At 43.6% G+C, this 20,846-nt stretch overlaps 1 protein-coding gene across 4 annotated transcripts in view; it reads right to left on the reverse strand.

Moving 5' to 3' along the window:
* Window positions 1-20,846, reverse strand: part of LOC109909644 (brefeldin A-inhibited guanine nucleotide-exchange protein 1) — a 97,885-nt gene that overhangs the window by 33,144 nt on the left and 43,895 nt on the right. For 2 of the 4 annotated variants that reach the window (XM_031796678.1, XM_031796677.1), the window contains exons 5-10: window positions 15,152-15,331; window positions 14,626-14,679; window positions 5,397-5,733; window positions 4,607-4,723; window positions 4,143-4,402; window positions 2,988-3,121 (exon numbers count right to left, since the gene is read on the reverse strand). In XM_031796678.1, coding sequence (XP_031652538.1) covers window positions 2,988-3,121; window positions 4,143-4,402; window positions 4,607-4,723; window positions 5,397-5,733; window positions 14,626-14,679; window positions 15,152-15,331 — 1,082 coding nt within the window. The remainder of the gene's footprint in view (window positions 1-2,987; window positions 3,122-4,142; window positions 4,403-4,606; window positions 4,724-5,396; window positions 5,734-14,625; window positions 14,680-15,151; window positions 15,332-20,846) is intronic. The other 2 variants (XM_031796679.1, XM_031796680.1) reach the window with 2 other exon arrangements.

Here is a 20,846-nt window from a genome sequence, read left to right on the forward strand (position 1 = left end):
GTAATAGATCATTATAGTTAGATAATTATATTGTCCATTTCCCCTATCCATAAGTCCGACCCGTATTTATAAACAGCTGTATGATGGAGGAGTAGGAACCCAAAATATGTATTTATTTGCAGTGACTGGCTTCCTATCTGTAATGCTCCCAAGCCCTCCTCCACAGACAGACTGATATTAATGTAGCATACAGAAATATAGTGCATTCAGGAAAGTATTCAGACCGCTTGACTTTTTCCACATTTAGTTATTTTACAGCCTTATTCTAAAATGGGTTATAAAAAATGTCCCTCTCAATCTACACACAATACCCCATAATGACATCACACCTGTCTATATAAGGTCCCACAGTTGACAGTGCATGTCAGAGCAAAAACCAAGCAATGAGATCAAAGGAATTGTAAGAGAGCTCTAAGACAGGATTGTGTCGAGGCACAGATCTGGGGGAGGGTACTAAAACATTTCTGCAGCATTGAAGGTCCCCAAGAACACAGTGTCCTCCATCATTCTTAAATGGAAGAAGTTTGGAACCACCAAGACTCTTCTTAGAGCCGGCCACCCGGCCAAACTGAGAAATCGGGGGGGGAAGGCCTTAGTCAGGGAACCCGATGGTCACTCTGACAGAGCTCCAGAGTTCTTCTGTAGAGATGGGAGGACCTTCCAGAAGGATAACCAACTCTGCACCACTCCACCAACCAGGCCTTTATGGTAGAGTGGCCAGATGGAAGCCACTCCTCAGTAAAAGGCACATGACAGCCCACTTGGAGTTTGCCAAAAGGCACCTAAAGACTCTCAGACCATGAGAAACAAGATTCTCTGGTCTGATGAAAACAAGATTGAACTCTTTGGCCTGAATGCCAAATGTCACATCTGGCGGAAAACTGGCACCATCCCTACAGTGAAGCTTGGGTGGCAGCATCGTGCTGTGGGGATGTTTTTCAGTGGCAGGGACTGGGAAACTAGTCAGGATCGAAGGAAAGATGAACAGAGCAAAGTACAGAGAGATCCTTGAAGAAAACCTGCTCCACAGCGCGCAGGACCTCAGACCGGAGTAAAGGTTCACCTTCCAAAAGGACAACGACCCTAAGCACACAGCCAAGACAACGCAGGAGTGGCTTCGGGACAAGTCTCTGAATGTCCTTGAGTGGCCCAGCTAGAGCTCGGACTTGAATGCGATTGAACATCTCTGGAGAGATCTGAAAATAGCTGTGCGCACCCCACCCAACCTGACAGAACTTGAGAGGATCTGCAAAGAAGAATGGGAGAAACTACCCAAATACAGGTGCCAAGCTTGTAGTGTCACACCCAAGAAGATGTGAGGCTGTAATCGCTACCAAAGGTGCATTAACAAAGTACTGAGTAAAGGGTCTGAATACTTATGTGAATGTGATATTTAAGTAATTATTTTTTTTAAATAAAATTTCTAAAATGTATAAAAAACTGTTTTTGCCTTGTCATTATGGGGTATTGTGTGCAGATTGAGGAATAAAAAAAATGATTTAATCCATTTTAGAATAAGGCTGTAACGTAACAAAATGTAAAAAGTCAAGGGGCCTGCAGCGCAGGGGAAACCTGACAACTTCATCATTGCAGCTTGGCCCGGAAAAGGGAAGCAGGGTACATTTTCAGTACAATAACAAATCAACCATTTGAACCATAGAACATCCAAAGGAACAAAACATACCTGAGCCATAAACAACACGACAAATTACCTAGGGCATGTTTTCAACATTTTGAAATGTATATATGCAAAACATAAATCATATGTGTGGTGTTCATAGTCAGTGGGTTGAACTGAACATGCCATGCAGCCATTAACATAGTCAGTGGGTTGAACTGAACATGCCATGCAGCCATTAACATAGTCAGTGGGTTGAACTGAACATGCCATGCAGCCATTAACATAGTCAGTGGGTTGAACTGAACATGCCATGCAGCCATTAACATAGTCAGTGGGTTGAACTGAACATGCCATGCAGCCTTGGAGTTTGATAACTTCCCCATTTGACTGTTGAGGACTGTCGATGTGTGCTTCCTTAAAGCCAATTTGAGGTGACAAAAAAACAAGGTAATATGCCAAACTTGAATCTTTTATTAACAAATTGCAACAGCAAGATTCTATACTGATCTGTAATCCCTAAAAAGACATGTTCAAAGCATCTGTTGTAAGTTACACAGCCATAAAGCAGGTCTCCTGTGTGTCGTCCGGGTATCACCAGAGCCAGTCATGGAGTAAATCTCTCTGTGGGTGAAAAGGCATTCTGTCTTACAGACACTGAGCACAGCCCTTCCTCTGGTGGCACAGCCATCCTCCCTGTCACCCCTGACAAAGGCCTGTGATAAACAGGGTTCCATTCCACCATTGTCTAGAAGACGGAACATCTCTCTCGTGTTCTTAGACAGTGTTCTTAGACAGAACTCTGACAACACTATAGGAACACTGGGCCAGAACTCTCACTAGCCAATGCGGATAGAGTGTTAGGCCACATGGGCCATTGGGAGAATGATGGCGATGGGAGACTTAGACAGTCAGAATTGAGTTACCATACAGAAACCAGATTCAGGAAATCCTGTTACGTAAAAACTGCTATCAGATCCAGCAAATCAGATGCTTCTTTGGCTGTAACGGGCTGGGAAATGCATACAGAAGAACACCGAAATGTAATCTCCCTTATATTGGATCAAAGCAAAATCTGATTAGATATTTTTCCCTTGTAATTTCCTGTTCTACAGAGGGAGAAAAAACAGGGAGCACAGGAAGCGATACAGAACCAATAATCACCTAAGTGATGCTTCATCCAAACACACACCAACCATCACAACACTCCCAACTAATAACTAGGCTACCCTCCACAAGACATGATTCAACTAAGGAACACACTCCAAAAATAAACCTGTAATAGCCTATTTACTAGGGTAATACATCTACTGATCCTCTATTCAATTCTCTAAAACCAAGCAATTCCTGATACAGGAACTCAACTTACTTTGGGTCTGGCGGTCCATCTGACAGAGGCTTCATAGACAGCTTGCAGAGCGATCTAAACACTAGGAAGGCATCCTTCTGGAGAATATGGGAGAACTTAGCACCTGGTACTGGGCCTGTGGTCGCCCCCGACTCCTAACGCAGAAACACAAACAGATGGTCTACATCAAAAAAGTTTAATCAAGAGTCAATTATCAAGAGTCAATTATCATCCAAAATGAATTCCCCATTTGACAAAAAGAGTGTGAAATAAATGCTTCCAATTAATGTATCTGTTCAACCTTGATCGTGTAAGACACTCTCGTACACTCTTAGAAAAAGAAAAAAAAAGGGTTCCAAAAAGGATTATTCGCTGTCCCCATAGGAGAACACTTTTTGGTTCCAGGTAGAACCCTTTTTGGTTCCAGGTAGAACCCTCTGTGGAAAGGGTTCTACATTGAAATCAAAAGGGTACTACCTGGAACCAAAAACTGTTCTTCAAAGGGTTCTCCTATGGGGACAGCTGAAGAACCATTTTTGGTTCTAGAGTGTAGATAATTACAGTGCTCAAATATCGCTATAATAACCTGAGGAACTGAGAGGAGATAGTCTATGAATCATGTTGGAATCAACCCCAGCAGACTGGAAGACAGACACTCTGATTCACAGGAACTGAGAGGAGATCATCTATGAATCATGTTGGAATCAACCCCAGCAGACTAGAAGACAGACACTCTGATTCACAGGAACTGAGAGGAGATCATCTATGAATCATGTTGGAATCAACCCCAGCAGACTAGAAGACAGACACTCTGATTCAGAGGGATTGAGAGGAAATCATCTATGAATCATGTTGGAATCAACCCCAGCAGACTAGAAGACAGACACTCTGATTCAAAGCGGTTGGGTTAAATGCAGAAGATCCCCCTTTCCCTTTATGACTGCAGCAGCAGAGGGATTGAATAACCCTCAGCTCTTTAATTCCTCATGTTACTAATGACTTCCATGTTCCTTTTTACAAATTGATAAGCCCTTTAAATGCAATTTTTAAAAAGTTATCGGACTGGGTATTTAAACAGTTTTATTTGTCTGTTAAAACAGACACCCATGCTAGCACAAAATCACTTTGTAGAGCAAAGTGTGTCACCGTGGTGACAGTCAGGTCAATCCCTCTCACCTGTGTATCATTGGAGCAGACAGACAGCCTGTCGTCGGGCAGAGACAGGGTGAAGCTGGCAGAGATGGGCGTGCCGGGGATTCCGTTGGCATGGACATTCTCGCTGTCACTGCCCAGCGCCCCCTCGTCTTCCGCCACCTCTGTGACCTCTGTTACCTTGGTGATGACCTCAGCGGGTTCCATAATCTCTGTGGGCTGCTTGGTCTCGCTAGCAGGCTCCTTGGCATCTGAACACAGATGAGCAGGGTTCAGGCAGTACCCTTTGGAGTGGTTTAGTATGCAAGGGTCAAAATAGCACTGAGACACACAGCTCTCTCTCTTTCTAGATAGGACAAACAAGTAAACACACAGTAATGCCTAAACTCTCCAGACTTCTCACTCTAAAATTATTTTGTATCAACAAAAGTCCATTGTTGACTTAACTGACCGCAGACACAAATGTGATTTCAGATGCATAGAGTTACCTCCAACGATGGTGTTGACGACTTCCTGTAGGATGCTCTGGACGATCTCCTGGGCTTTCTCCTCATAGTTAGGCTCCTCCTCCTCCACTGCTGTCTCTTGGTCACACTGAGCAGCACCTTGAACACAACACAAGTAAAACTTTAGTCAAAGTCCATTTAAAAGAACCTGAATACACTTAAAAAATGTAAGATGGGAAACAGTGAATTGACAGATTGAGTAAAGAAAGTGTTTTCTCTGAGTGAGACTGAGCCTTTGATACTGTAATTGTCAATGTTGACCCGATAAACAGTAGTCACTGGTATCAGCTACCACATCTTCCCTGAAGACATTGTGCGTGGATGTGTGTTTGTGTTGAAAGCAGTGAGTCATTTGGAAACAAAATGATTATTGAATCTTTGGATGAGTCTTTTTCTCACTCTCAACTCTTTTCTATGCCTTCTCTCAGTCAGTCACTAATGAAAGCACTTATGGGCTGCATTACAACCGAGTGCATTACCACCTAAAGAGAAAGCGGTCTCATCAAATGCTTATTTAACACAGACAAAATATTTTGTCCCAGAGTTCTGCCAATATTGAGTACACAAAAATGTAAAGGTTGAGGCTTTGTTACTGTCTAAAGCAGCCAAGGTACTAGCCGAGCACAATACCCCTGGAAATGTCTTTCCTCAAACACACTGCAAAGTACTGAGCGAGAGAGTCTGTTTGACCTTGAACATGACTGCCTATATGACTGCCTATATTTGTGAGTCTGAGTGTGTCCCTGTCTGTCTTTTCTAAGGTGAAACTCACACTGTGCTGCTGCCTCTGTCTGATGGTTCTCTGCTGTGCTGAACTCAGAGTCGTTCATCCCATGTTCCCCCTGCTCCTCCTCCGTGGCCCCCTGGGGTGGGGTAGGAGTGGTGGGGGTGGGTGTAGAGGGGGTGGTGGGGCCGTTGGCCTCCCGGGGTGGGGTAGGAGTGGTGGGGGTGGGTGTAGAGGGGGTGGTGGGGCCGTTGGCCTCCCGGGGAGGGCCCTTGGCTGGGAAGTAGACGTGCTGCTGGAGCTGGGGTGAGTCCGGTTCCTGTTCCTGGGTGACTTGGGAGTGCTGCCGGGGCCTCTCCCTTTCCATCTGCTTGGCCTCCTGGAGCTACGGAGGGGGTAGAGGGGAGGAGGGGTACAGACGGGCAGACCCACACACAGACACACACAGCCAGACCCAGGCCAAACCAGCGTAGCCACATACAACCAAACACACACAGACAAAGCCAAATGCACGCACACACGCACACGCACACACACACACACAGAAATGTGTTAACACAATGTACACAAAGTCATTATATCAATTCCCTCTCAAAGATTCCCTAAGGGATTTCCACCCCAATGCCAAGCAGCAACACTTCCCGATGTCAGATCAGGAAGCAACACACGGCAGGTTTGGAATCCCAGCTTTCCAGGCAGAGACATTAGAACACATATTCAGCATGGCTCTTAACATCAGGTCTGTCTAACATGTGTTTATGAATGACATGCTGTCAAAACAAGTATGAGGCCGAGCAGCTCACATGCTTATATAAACTGGGATATTTCAGTGCAGAACAGGAGACATAGTATTTCTGGTCTAAAATACTGCATGTTCTCCTGGTTGATGTGTCACTGATGTTGATGTGTATTGATGAGGAGATGTTGAATTACATCGAGAGACAGTTGTCTGAATTATAAATGTCTTCATATGATTCCTCCACAGGCCCAAAGTAATCTGGAGATGTTGTTTATTTTCATTTGGATATGAAGCTATAAATATACACATCATAAACATTTCTAACAGAATACAATGGAAAACATTATAATATTTGTACTTCAGCCAAGCTATAGCAGCCCACTACACAGTATGAATCTATAACAACTCTCTATAGCAGCCCACTACACAGTATGAATCTATAACAGCTCTCTATAGCAGCCCACTACACAGTATGAATCTATAACAGCTCTCTATAGCAGCCCACTACACAGTATGAATCTATAACAGCTCTCTATAGCAGCCCACTACACAGTATGAATCTATAGCAGCCCACTACACAGTATGAATCTATAGCAGCCCACTACACAGTATGAATCTATAACAGCTCTCTATAGCAGCCCACTACACAGTATGAATCTATAACAGCTCTCTATAGCAGCCCACTACACAGTATGAATCTATAACAGCCCACTACACAGTATGAATCTATAGCAGCCCACTACACAGTATGAATCTATAACAACTCTCTATAGCAGCCCACTACACAGTATGAACCTATAACAACTCTCTATAGCAGCCCACTACACAGTATGAATCTATAACAGCCCCCTACACAGTATGAATCTATAACAACCCACTACACAGTATGAATCTATAACAGCTCTCTATAACAGCCCACTACACAGTATGAATCTATAACAACTCTCTATAGCAGCCCACTACACAGTATGAATCTATAACAGCCCACTACACAGTATGAATCTATAACAGCTCTCTATAGCAGCCCCCTACACAGTATGAATCTATAATAACCCACTACACAGTATGAATCTATAACAGCTCTCTATAACAGCCCACTACACAGTATGAATCTATAACAGCCCCCAACACAGTATGAATCTATAACAGCTCTCTATAGCAGCCCACTACACAGTATGAATCTATAACAACTCTCTATAGCAGCCCACTACACAGTATGAATCTATAACAACTCTCTATAGCAGCCCACTACACAGTATGAATCTATAACAACCCACTACACAGTATGAATCTATAACAGCTCTCTATAACAGCCCACTACACAGTATGAATCTATAACAGCCCCCAACATAGTATGAATCTATAACAGCTCTCTATAGCAGCCCACTACACAGTATGAATCTATAACAACTCTCTATAGCAGCCCATTACACAGTATGAATCTATAACAACTCTCTATAGCAGCCCACTACACAGTATGAATCTATAACAGCCCCCTACACAGTATGAATCTATAACAACCCACTACACAGTATGAATCTATAACAGCTCTCTATAACAACCCACTACACAGTATGAATCTATAACAGCTCTCTATAACAGCCCACTACACAGTATGAATCTATAACAACTCTCTATAGCAGCCCACTACACAGTATGAATCTATAACAGCCCACTACACAGTATGAATCTATAACAGCTCTCTATAACAGCCCACTACACAGTATGAATCTATAACAGCTCTCTATAGCAGCCCCCTACACAGTATGAATCTATAATAACCCACTACACAGTATGAATCTATAACAGCTCTCTATAACAGCCCACTACACAGTATGAATCTATAACAGCCCCCAACACAGTATGAATCTATAACAGCTCTCTATAGCAGCCCCCTACACAGTATGAATCTATAATAACCCACTACACAGTATGAATCTATAACAGCTCTCTATAACAGCCCACTACACAGTATGAATCTATAACAGCCCCCAACACAGTATGAATCTATAACAGCTCTCTATAGCAGCCCACTACACAGTATGAATCTATAACAAGTCTCTATAGCAGCCCACTACACAGTATGAATCTATAACAACTCTCTATAGCAGCCCACTACACAGTATGAATCTATAACAGCCCCCTACACAGTATGAATCTATAACAACCCACTACACAGTATGAATCTATAACAGCTCTCTATAACAGCCCACTACACAGTATGAATCTATAACAGCCCCCAACACAGTAAGAATCTATAACAGCTCTCTATAGCAGCCCCCTACACAGTATGAATCTATAACAGCCCACTACACAGTATGAATCTATAACAGCTCTCTGTAGCAGCCCACTACACAGTATGAATCTATAACAGCTCTCTATAGTAGCCCACTACACAGTATGAATCTATAACAGCCCACTACACAGTATGAATCTATAACAACTCTCTATAGCAGCCCCCTACACAGTATGAATCTATAACAACTCTCTATAGCAGCCCCCTACACAGTATGAATCTATAACAGCCCACTACACAGTATGAATCTATAACAACCCACTACACAGTATGAATCTATAACAACTCTCTATAACAGCCCACTACACAGTATGAATCTATAACAGCCCCCAACACAGTATGAATCTATAACAGCTCTCTATAGCAGCCCACTACACAGTATGAATCTATAACAACTCTCTATAGCAGCCCACTACACAGTATGAATCTATAACAACTCTCTATAGCAGCCCACTACACAGTATGAATCTATAACAGCCCACTACACAGTATGAATCTATAACAACTCTCTATAGCAGCCCCCTACACAGTATGAATCTATAACAGCCCACTACACAGTATGAATCTATAACAACCCACTACACAGTATGAATCTATAACAACTCTCTATAACAGCCCCCTACACAGTATGAATCTATAACAACTCTCTATAGCAGCCCACTACACAGTATGAATCTATAACAGCCCCCTACACAGTATGAATCTATAACAGCTCTCTACACAGTATGAATCTATAACAACCCCCAACACAGTATGAATCTATAACAGCTCTCTATAACAGCCCCCTACACAGTATGAATCTATAACAGCTCTCTATAACAGCCCACTACACAGTATGAATCTATAACAACCCACTACACATTATGAATCTATAACAGCTCTCTATAACAGCCCACTACACAGTATGAATCTATAACAGCTCTCTATAGCAGCCCACTACACAGTATGAATGTATAACAGCTCTCTATAGTAGCCCACTACACAGTATGAATCTATAACAACTCTCTATAGCAGCCCCCTACACAGTATGAATCTATAACAGCTCTCTATAACAGCCCCCTACACAGTATGAATCTATAACAACTCTCTATAGTAGACCACTACACAGTATGAATCTATAACAGCCCACTACACAGTATCAATCTATAACAACTCTCTATAGCAGCCCACTACACAGTATGAATCTATAACAGCCCACTACACAGTATGAATCTATAACAACTCTCTATAGCAGCCCACTACACAGTATGAATCTATAGCAGCCCACTACACAGTATGAATCTATAACAACCCCCAACACAGTATGAATCTATAACAGCTCTCTATAGTAGCCCACTACACAGTATGAATCTATAACAACTCTCTATAGTAGCCCACTACACAGTATGAATCTATAACAGCCCACTACACAGTATGAATCTATAACAACCCCCAACACAGTATGAATCTATAACAGCTCTCTATAGCAGCCCACTACACAGTATGAATCTATAACAACCCCCTACACAGTATGAATCTATAACAGCCCCCTACACAGTATGAATCTATAACAGCTCTCTATAGCAGCCCCCTACACAGTATGAATCTATAACAACCCCCTACACAGTATGAATCTATAACAACCCCCAACACAGTATGAATCTATAACAGCCCCCTACACAGTATGAATCTATAATAACCCACTACACAGTATGAATCTATAACAGCTCTCTATAACAGCCCACTACACAGTATGAATCTATAACAGCCCCCAACACAGTATGAATCTATAACAGCTCTCTATAGCAGCCCACTACACAGTATGAATCTATAACAACTCTCTATAGCAGCCCACTACACAGTATGAATCTATAACAACTCTCTATAGCAGCCCACTACACAGTATGAATCTATAACAGCCCCCTACACAGTATGAATCTATAACAACCCACTACACAGTATGAATCTATAACAACTCTCTATAACAGCCCACTACACAGTATGAATCTATAACAGCCCCCAACACAGTATGAATCTATAACAGCTCTCTATAGCAGCCCCCTACACAGTATGAATCTATAACAGCCCACTACACAGTATGAATCTATAACAACTCTCTATAGCAGCCCCCTACACAGTATGAATCTATAACAACTCTCTATAGCAGCCCCCTACACAGTATGAATCTATAACAGCCCACTACACAGTATGAATCTATAACAACCCACTACACAGTATGAATCTATAACAACTCTCTATAACAGCCCACTACACAGTATGAATCTATAACAGCCCCCAACACAGTATGAATCTATAACAGCTCTCTATAGCAGCCCACTACACAGTATGAATCTATAACAACTCTCTATAGCAGCCCACTACACAGTATGAATCTATAACAGCCCACTACACAGTATGAATCTATAACAACTCTCTATAGCAGCCCCCTACACAGTATGAATCTATAACAGCCCACTACACAGTATGAATCTATAACAACCCACTACACAGTATGAATCTATAACAACTCTCTATAACAGCCCACTACACAGTATGAATCTATAACAACTCTCTATAGCAGCCCCCTACACAGTATGAATCTATAACAACTCTCTATAGCAGCCCACTACACAGTATGAATCTATAACAGCCCCCTACACAGTATGAATCTATAACAGCTCTCTACACAGTATGAATCTATAACAACCCCCAACACAGTATGAATCTATAACAGCTCTCTATAACAGCCCCCTACACAGTATGAATCTATAACAGCTCTCTATAACAGCCCACTACACAGTATGAATCTATAACAACCCACTACACATTATGAATCTATAACAGCTCTCTATAACAGCCCACTACACAGTATGAATCTATAACAGCTCTCTATAGCAGCCCACTACACAGTATGAATGTATAACAGCTCTCTATAGTAGCCCACTACACAGTATGAATCTATAACAACTCTCTATAGCAGCCCCCTACACAGTATGAATCTATAACAGCTCTCTATAGCAGCCCACTACACAGTATCAATCTATAACAACTCTCTATAGCAGCCCACTACACAGTATGAATCTATAACAGCCCACTACACAGTATGAATCTATAACAACTCTCTATAGCAGCCCACTACACAGTATGAATCTATAGCAGCCCACTACACAGTATGAATCTATAACAACCCCCAACACAGTATGAATCTATAACAGCTCTCTATAGTAGCCCACTACACAGTATGAATCTATAACAACTCTCTATAGTAGCCCACTACACAGTATGAATCTATAACAGCCCACTACACAGTATGAATCTATAACAACCCCCAACACAGTATGAATCTATAACAGCTCTCTATAGCAGCCCACTACACAGTATGAATCTATAACAACCCCCTACACAGTATGAATCTATAACAGCCCCCTACACAGTATGAATCTATAACAGCTCTCTATAGCAGCCCCCTACACAGTATGAATCTATAACAACCCCCTACACAGTATGAATCTATAACAACCCCCAACACAGTATGAATCTATAACAGCCCCCTACACAGTATGAATCTATAACAGCTCTCTATAGCAGCCCCCTACACAGTATGAATCTATAATAGCCCCCTACACAGTATGAATCTATAACAACCCACTACACAGTATGAATCTATAACAACTCTCTATAGAAGCCCACTACACAGTATGAATCTATAACAGCCCACTACACAGTATGAATCTATAACAACCCCCAACACAGTATGAATCTATAACAGCTCTCTATAGTAGCCCCCAACACAGTATGAATCTATAACAGCTCTCTATAGCAGCCCACTACACAGTATGAATCTATAACAACCCCCTACACAGTATGAATCTATAACAACCCCCTACACAGTATGAATCTATAACAACCCCCAACACAGTATGAATCTATAACAGCCCCCTACACAATATGAATCTATAACAACCCACTACACAGTATGAATCTATAACAGCCCCCTACACAGTATGAATCCAGGTGCATGTACAGTGCCTTGCGAAAGTATTCGGCCCCCTTGAACTTTGCGACCTTTTGCCACATTTCAGGCTTCAAACATAAAGATATAAAACTGTATTTTTTTGTGAAGAATCAACAACAAGTGGGACACAATCATGAAGTGGAACGACATTTATTGGATATTTCAAACTTTTGTAACAAATCAAAAACTGTAAAACTGGGCATGCAAAATTATTTTGCATGCCCAGAGTCCTCCAATCAGATGTGGCAATGTCATATCACACCATTATCTCTATGGTAGCTAGACATGACACACATTATACACACACATGCACACAGTGACACACACACGCACACAGTGACACACACACACACACACACAGTGACAAACACACACACACACACAATGACACACAGAAATGGAGGTGACACTGTCCCACTCCAGGTAGGGGTGAGAGTCCTCCAATCAGACGTGTTCAGAATGCATATCACTGTCCCACTCCAGGTAGGGGTGAGAGTCCTCCAATCAGATGTGTTCAGAATGCATGTCACTGTCCCACTCCAGGTAGGGGTGAGAGTCCTCCAATCAGATGTGTTCAGAATGCATGTCACTGTCCCACTCCAGGTAGGGGTGAGAGTCCTCCAATCAGATGTGTTCAGAATGCATGTCACTGTCCCACTCCAGGTAGGAGTGAGAGTCCTCCAATCAGACGTGTTCAGAATGCAGATCACTGTCCCACTCCAGGTAGGGGTGAGAGTCCTCCAATCAGACGTGTTCAGAATGCAGATCACTGTCCCACTCCGGGTAGGAGTGAGAGTCCTCCAATCAGATGTGTTCAGAATGCAGATCACTGTCCCACTCCAGGTAGGAGTGAGAGTCCTCCAATCAGATGTGGCAATGTCATATCACACCATTATCTCTATGGTAGCTAGACATGACACACATTATACACACACATGCACACAGTGACACACACACGCACACAGTGACACACACACACACACACACAGTGACAAACACACACACACACACAATGACACACAGAAATGGAGGTGACACTCCATTTGTTTACTGTAAATGCTGCTCTCAAACTGTCTTGCTCTAGAAGCCATTGTGTCAACAATACTGCTCTCTCTACTATACTGATGGCATTACATTTACCTACCATTCAATTCTAACAACTCTCAGATTCAATAATATGACCCTCTATTTAAAAGGGATGAATCTATCAAAATCGAATTACTCCGATAGTAACAATCCCAGACAAACGCAGCGAGATGAGATTCTGCCAGCTAATGAGAATACACACACAGCAACAATACATATCATTTCTGAAGGTGGGAAATGTGTGTGTGTGTGTGTGTGTGTGTGTGTGTGTGTGTGTGTGTATTTTCAAATCAAGAGTGTAAGCCCAAACACACACAATGCAAACAGAAAAACATTTGAAAGGCTCTGTCGGCTGGTATGAACATGCACACGCACACACACACACACACACACACACACACACACACACACACACAAAGACGAGTGAAAGCATTTTATGAATACAAATGGTAATCAGTGCTGAAGAAAAGATCATGATTCCCAGGCAACTGAACTGAAGCACCAGCAAGCATAACCACAATGCACGTCTGCCCCAGCAAGCACAGCATAACCACAATGCACGTCTGCCCCAGCAAGCACAGCATAACCACAATGCACATCTGCACCAGCAAGCACAGCGTAACCACAATGCACGTCTGCCCCAGCAAGCACAGCATAACCACAATGCACGTCTGCCCCAGCAAGCACAGCATAACCACAATGCACGTCTGCCCCAGCAAGCACAGAGTAACCACAATGCACATCTGCCCCAGCAAGCACAGAGTAACCACAATGCACATCTGCCCCAGCAAGCACAGAGTAACCACAATGCACATCTGCCCCAGCAAGCACAGAGTAACCACAATGCACATCTGCCCCAGCAAGCACAGAGTAACCACAATGCACATCTGCCCCAGCAAGCACAGAGTAACCACAATGCACATCTGCCCCAGCAAGTACAGAGTAACCACAATGCACATCTGCCCCAGCAAGCACAGAGTAACCACAATGCACATCTGCCCCAGCATGCACAGCGTAACCACAATGCACATCTGCCCCATAGCTGGAACAGAGGAGGAGAAAGAGAGATGGATGAATGGACTGATGGATGGAGCTGAATGGGAACACAGAGAAGAGTTCAGAGTTCAGATCAGGCAAGTCAAGGCAGTCCTGTAGTCTTTACCTGGCGGTCACGTTTTCTCGAGGCCAGAGACCAAGATATCTTGTGATTTGTAAGCTATGTGTCCGGGGGGGGGGGGGGGGGGGGGGAAGAAGTGTCAATCGAAAAGAAACAGATGATATTAGAGCAAACCTTACTTGGACCTCTGGTCAGAAAGTCTATGCTACGCTGTCATCAGCGTGACGGAAACGGAGGCTATATGTGGTCAGTCAAGTTATAGCAACTTAGATGAGTTAGCCATGTTTAGCCTGGCTGTAGCCTGTGACAGGACAGTTTTATGTCACCTGACACATAAACCCCTACGACTCCTTATTCAACTGCTATGTCATGCTCAAATAAAGGGTCACCTTCTCTTCCCTTTTCTCCTCAGTACAGTATCTCTATCTGTCTGTAGCTCTGTTTCTATATCCACACCAACACACCACTTAAAACCAAGCCACAAAGCCATGTATTGGGCGTCATGCATTCTAAGTGCATTCTAAGTGCTATGCTAGTGTGGACATTGTCAGTGTCTCAGAGAGGGACTTACTGCCTGGTTCTCCATGCGGGCGAAGATGACATTGAGCATCTGAGTGAGCGTGGCCTTGGCCGTGGTCTGGTTGATGAGGTTCTTGCTGGCTAGGTAGATGTTGTAGCAGGTCCTGACCGCCTGCAGCACTGTGCCCTCATGGATCTCTATGTGCTGTGAAGTCACAGCCGTCAACAGGGCCTGGTGGGAGGGAGTGAAGGAATGGGAGAGAGAGACAGAGAGAGAGAGAGAGAGAGAGACAGAGAGACAGAGAGACAGAGAGAGAGAGAGAGAGAGAGAGAGAGAGACAGAGAGAGAGAGAGAGAGAGAGACAGAGAGACAGAGAGAGAGAGAGAGAGAGAGAGAGAGAGAGAGAGAGAGAGAGAGAGAGAGAGAGAGAGAGAGAGAGAGAGAGAGAGAGAGAGAGAGAGAGAGAGAGAGAGAGAGAGAGAGAGGGAGAGAGAGAGAGAGACAGAGAGAGAGAGAGAGAGAGAGAGAGAAAGAGAGAGAGAGAGAGAGAGCGAGGGAGAGAAAGAGTTCATCATGGTTTATCAAGGTCTATCATGGTGCCTCAGCATTATTTGTGTGAAAGATACTCCTACAGCGCGAGTAGTATAGTCCTCTGCATCTCACATCTCACAGACACAGTTACACAAACACAGCTATAGCGGGATGAGCTGAGCCAAGCTGAGTTGACAGCAGATTACGGGTAGAGGCTGAGATTTGGGCTGCTGTTTCACAGCGAGGAGTACTGTACTGAGAGAGAACGCAGCGGTGCGAGACCATCTCAGAACAGACCTTCTGACTCACAGTCAGGACTAGACCAATGACTAGTGCACTTCCTGCCAGTCATCACTTCTTAATACATCTCCCTGCTGAGTGCACTTCACTCAACAAATGCTAAGTGCACTAACCTCAGTGTACTTCTCTTATCTACTGCTTAGTGCACTTCCCTCAACCACTACCCTCCTCGCTACAGATGAAAGTAACACACACGTACAGACTCACTACGTAAGTGATAATCAACTAGGGGCTATGCATTCTATGGAAAAGAAAGTATGATGTGGAACTGACCTTACACAGAGTTGCATTATTTTCCAGAAAACGCAAAGAGCCCCAAGTTAATTATTCATTTTATACCATGACTATAATTTAACATATTTGCCACGAGAAATGTGTTCATTTGCAGGTAAAAATGTGTTCAACATCCACTGAAATAGGTAGCAAGTTTAATAGATAGCTACAGTAGTTGCCTTGGTAACAAACAGACTTGCTAGTTTAGCTAACCAAACCATCAGCTCTGGCTTGGTATTATGAAAATCTACTTCAACAATGCCAGTAATGTCAAACATAGAACATGTAAGAATGAACTACAGCCACTGAATTCTAGTGTGCGCTTCAGGCCAATCAGAAACGAGAATTCAACAATGCCATGGTATAAGTGAGGGATAATCAACGAGGGGCTATGCATTCAATGGAAAATAATGAACAACGTGGAAGTTGTGTTCCAAGACGCGCTAGCAGAGTTGAACTGACCGCCCACGGAGTTGCATTATTTTCCAGAGAATGCATAGAGCCCTGAGTCCCTTTAACACCATGGCTGTGTTCAACATCCACTGAAGTAGCTAGCAAGTTTACTAGACACACTATATAGACAAAAGTATGTGGACATCCCTTCAAATGAGTGGATTCAGCTATTTCAGCCACACCCGTTGCTGACAGGTGTATAAAATCGAGCACACCACCATGCAATCTCCATAGACATACATTGTCAGTAGAATGGCCTTACTGAAGAGCTCAGTGACTTACAACGTGGCATCGTCATAGATGCCCCCTTTCTAACAAGTCAGTTAGTCACATTTCTGCCCTGCTGGAGCTGCCCCCGGTCAACTGTAAGTGCTGTTATTGTGAAGTGGAACATCTAGAAGCAACAACGGCTCAACCACACAAGCTCACAGAACGGGACCACCGAGTGCTGAAGCACGTAGCATGTAAAAATCGTCTGTCCTCGGTTGCAACTCTCACTAACGAGTTCCAAACTGCCCCTGGAAGCAACGTCAGTACAAGAACTGTTCGTCGGGAGCTTCATGAAACGGGTTTCCATGGCCGAGCAGCCTGACAAGCCTAAGATCACCATGCGCAATGCCAAGTGTCGGCTGGACTGGTGTAAAGCTTACACCAGTCCAGCAGAGCATTAGACTCTGGAGCAGTGGAAACACGTTCTGTGGAGTGATGAATCACGCTTCACCATCTTTGGGATGAAATGCAAGCCAGGCCTAATTCCCCAACATCAGTGCCCAACCTCAATAATGCTCTTGTGGCTGAATGGAAGCAAGTCCCAGCAACAATGTTTCAACATCTAGTGGAAAGCCTTCCCCACAGCAACTCGCCCAAGCCTTCCCCATTTCTCCTTCTCCGAAATCCAGTCAGCTGATGTTCTGAAAGAGCTGCAAAATTTGGACCCCTACAAATCAGCCTGGGCTAGACAATCTGGACCCTTTCTTTCTAAAATTATCTGCCGAAATTGTTGCCACCCCTATTACTAGCCTGTTCAAACTCTCTTTCGTGTCGTCTGAGATTCCCAAAGATTGGAAAGCAGCTGCGGTCATCCCCCTCTTCAAAGTGGGGGACACTCTTGACCAAAACTGCTACAGACCTATATCTATCCTACCCTGTCTTTCTAAGGTCTTCGAAAGCCAAGTCAACAAACAGATTACCGACCATTTCGAATCTCACGATACCTTCTCTGCTATGCAATCTGGTTTCAGAGCTGGTCATGGGTGCACCTCAGCCACGCTCAAGGTCCTAAGCAATATCTTAACCGCCATCGATAACAAACATTACTGTGCAGCCGTATTCATTGATCTGGCCAAGGCTTTCGACTCTGTCAATCACCACATCCTCATCGGCAGACTCGACAGCCTTGGTTTCTCAAATGATTGCCTCGCCTGGTTCACCAACTACTTCTCTGATAGAGTTCAGTGTGTCAAATCGGAGGGTCTGCTGTCCGGACCTCTGGCAGTCTCTATGGGGGTGCCACAGGGTTCAATTCTTGGACCGACTCTCTTCTCTGTATACATCGATGATGTCGCTCTTGCTGCTGGTGAGTCTCTGATCCACCTCTACGCAGACGACACCATTCTGTATACTTCTGGCCTTCTTTGGACACTGTGTTAACAACCCTCCAGGCAAGCTTCAAACCATACTACAAGAGCCTCCAATTGCTCTTAAATACAAGTAAAACTAAATGCATGCTCTTCAACCGATCGCTGCCTGCACCTGCCCGCCTATCCAACATTACTACTCTGGACGGCTCTGACTTAGAATACGTGGACAACTACAAATACCTAGGTGTCTGGTTAGACTGTAAACTCTCCTTCCAGACCCACATCAAACATCTCCAATCCAAAATTAAATCTAGAATTGGCTTCCTATTTCGCAACAAAGCATCCTTCACTCATGCTGCCAAACATACCCTTGTAAAACTGACCATCCTACCAATCCTCGACTTCGGCGATGTCATTTACAAAATAGCATCCAATACCCTACTCAACAAATTGGATGCAGTCTATCACAGTGCAATCCATTTTGTCACCAAAGCCCCATATACTACTCATCGTTGCGACCTGTATGCTCTCAATGGCTGGCCCTCGCTTCATACTCGTCGCCAAACACACTGACTCATCACACTGTCATCTACAAGACCCTGCTAGGTAAAGTCCCCCCTTATCTCAGCTCGCTGGTCACCATAGCATCACCCACCTGTAGCATGCGCTCCAGCAGGTATATTTATCTGGTCACCCCCAAAACCAATTCTTTCTTTGGCCACCTGTACATATCCCACCTATAATTTAGCCCAAACAACTACCTCTTTCCCTACTGTATTTATTTTATTTATTTATTTTGCTCCTTTGCACCCCATTATTTTTATTTCTACTTTGCACATTCTTCCACTGCAAATCTACCATTCCAGTGTTTTACTTGCTATATTGTATTTAATTTGCCACCATGGCCTTTTTTTGCCTTTACCTCCCTTATCTCACCTAATTTGCTCACATCATATATAGACTTGTTTATACTGTATTATTGACTGTATGTTTGTTTTACTCCATGTGTAACTCTGTGTCGTTGTATGTGTCGAACTGCTTTGCTTTATCTTGGCCAGGTCGCAATTGTAAATGAGAACTTGTTCTCAACTTGCCTACCTGGTTAAATAAAGGTGAAATAAAATAAAATGTAAAAAAAGAGTGGAGGCTGTTATAGCAGCAAAGGGGGAACCAACTCCATATCAATGCCCATGATTTTGCAAAGAGATGTTCGACAAGCAGGTGTCCACATACTTTTGGCCATGCAGTTTAGCTACAGTAGTTGCCTAGGTAACCAAACAGACTTGCTAGTTTAGCTAACCAACCCATCAGGCCAAGCACGACTCCAGAGCCATCATTAAGTTTGCTGACGACACAATGGTGGTAGGCCTGATCACCGACAACGATGAGACAGCCTATAGGGAGGAGGTCAGAGACCTGGCAATATGGTGCCAGGACAACAACTTCTCCCTCAATGTGAGCAAAACAAAGGAGCTGATCGTGGACTACAGAAAAGGAGGCCCGAACACGCCCTCATTCACATTGATGTGGCTGTAGTGGAGCAGGTTGAAAGCTTCAAGTTCCTTGGTGTCAACATCACCAACAAACTATTGTGGTCCAAACACACCAAGAAAGTTGTGAAGAGAGCACGACAATGCCTTTTCCACCTCAGGAGACTGAAAAGATTTGACATGGGTCCACAGATCCTCGAAACGTTCTAGAGCTGCACCATCGAGAGCATCCTGACCGGTTGCATTACCGGCTGGTATAACAACAGCTCGGCATCCGACCGCAAGATGGTGCAGAGGGTAGTGCGTGCAGCCCAGTACATCACTGGGGCCAAGCTTCCTGCCATCCAGGACCTATATACTAGACGGTATCAGAGGAAGGACCATAAAATTGTCAAAGACTCCAGTCACTATAGACAGTTCTCTCTGCTACCGCACGGCAAGTGGTACTGGAGTGCCAAAGTCTAGGTCCAAAAGGCTCCTTAACAGCTTCTAACCCCAAGCCATAAGACTGCTGATCAATTAATCAAATGACACTTGGACTATTTACATTGACCCCCCCCCACCCCTTTGTTTTACACTGCTGCTACTCGCTGTTTATTATCTATGCATAGTCACTTCACCCCTACCTACATGTAGAAATGACTTCGACTAACATGTACCACCGCACACTGACTCAGTGCCGGTACCACCTGTATATAGCCTCATTATTATAATTTTATTGGGTTCCTTTTTTGATTTTTTATTTAAAAGTTTACTAAGTAAATATTTTCTTGAAAGTGCATTGTTGGTTAAGGGCTTGTAATTAAGCATTTCACGGTAAGGTCTAGGTAAGGTATTTGTCACATGTTTTCGGCACATGTGACAAATAACATTTCATAAATTTGAACTTGCTATTATGAAAATCGAATTTAAACAATGCCAATAATGTTTTCATTTCGATTATTGCTTTCAAAAGCAGCTCAAACATGTAAGAATGAACTACAGACATTGAATTCTAACGTAGGGAAATATTCTAGACCCAGTAGGGAAATAATGCACGCTCCCGAATGCCCTTTAAGCCAATCAGAAATGAGAATTCAACAATGCCATGGTAGAAACAGATAACACAATTCTACATTC

Source organism: Oncorhynchus kisutch, linkage group LG18 (genome assembly GCF_002021735.2).
Source record: "Oncorhynchus kisutch isolate 150728-3 linkage group LG18, Okis_V2, whole genome shotgun sequence".
Classification (NCBI taxonomy): Eukaryota; Metazoa; Chordata; class Actinopteri; order Salmoniformes; family Salmonidae; genus Oncorhynchus; species Oncorhynchus kisutch.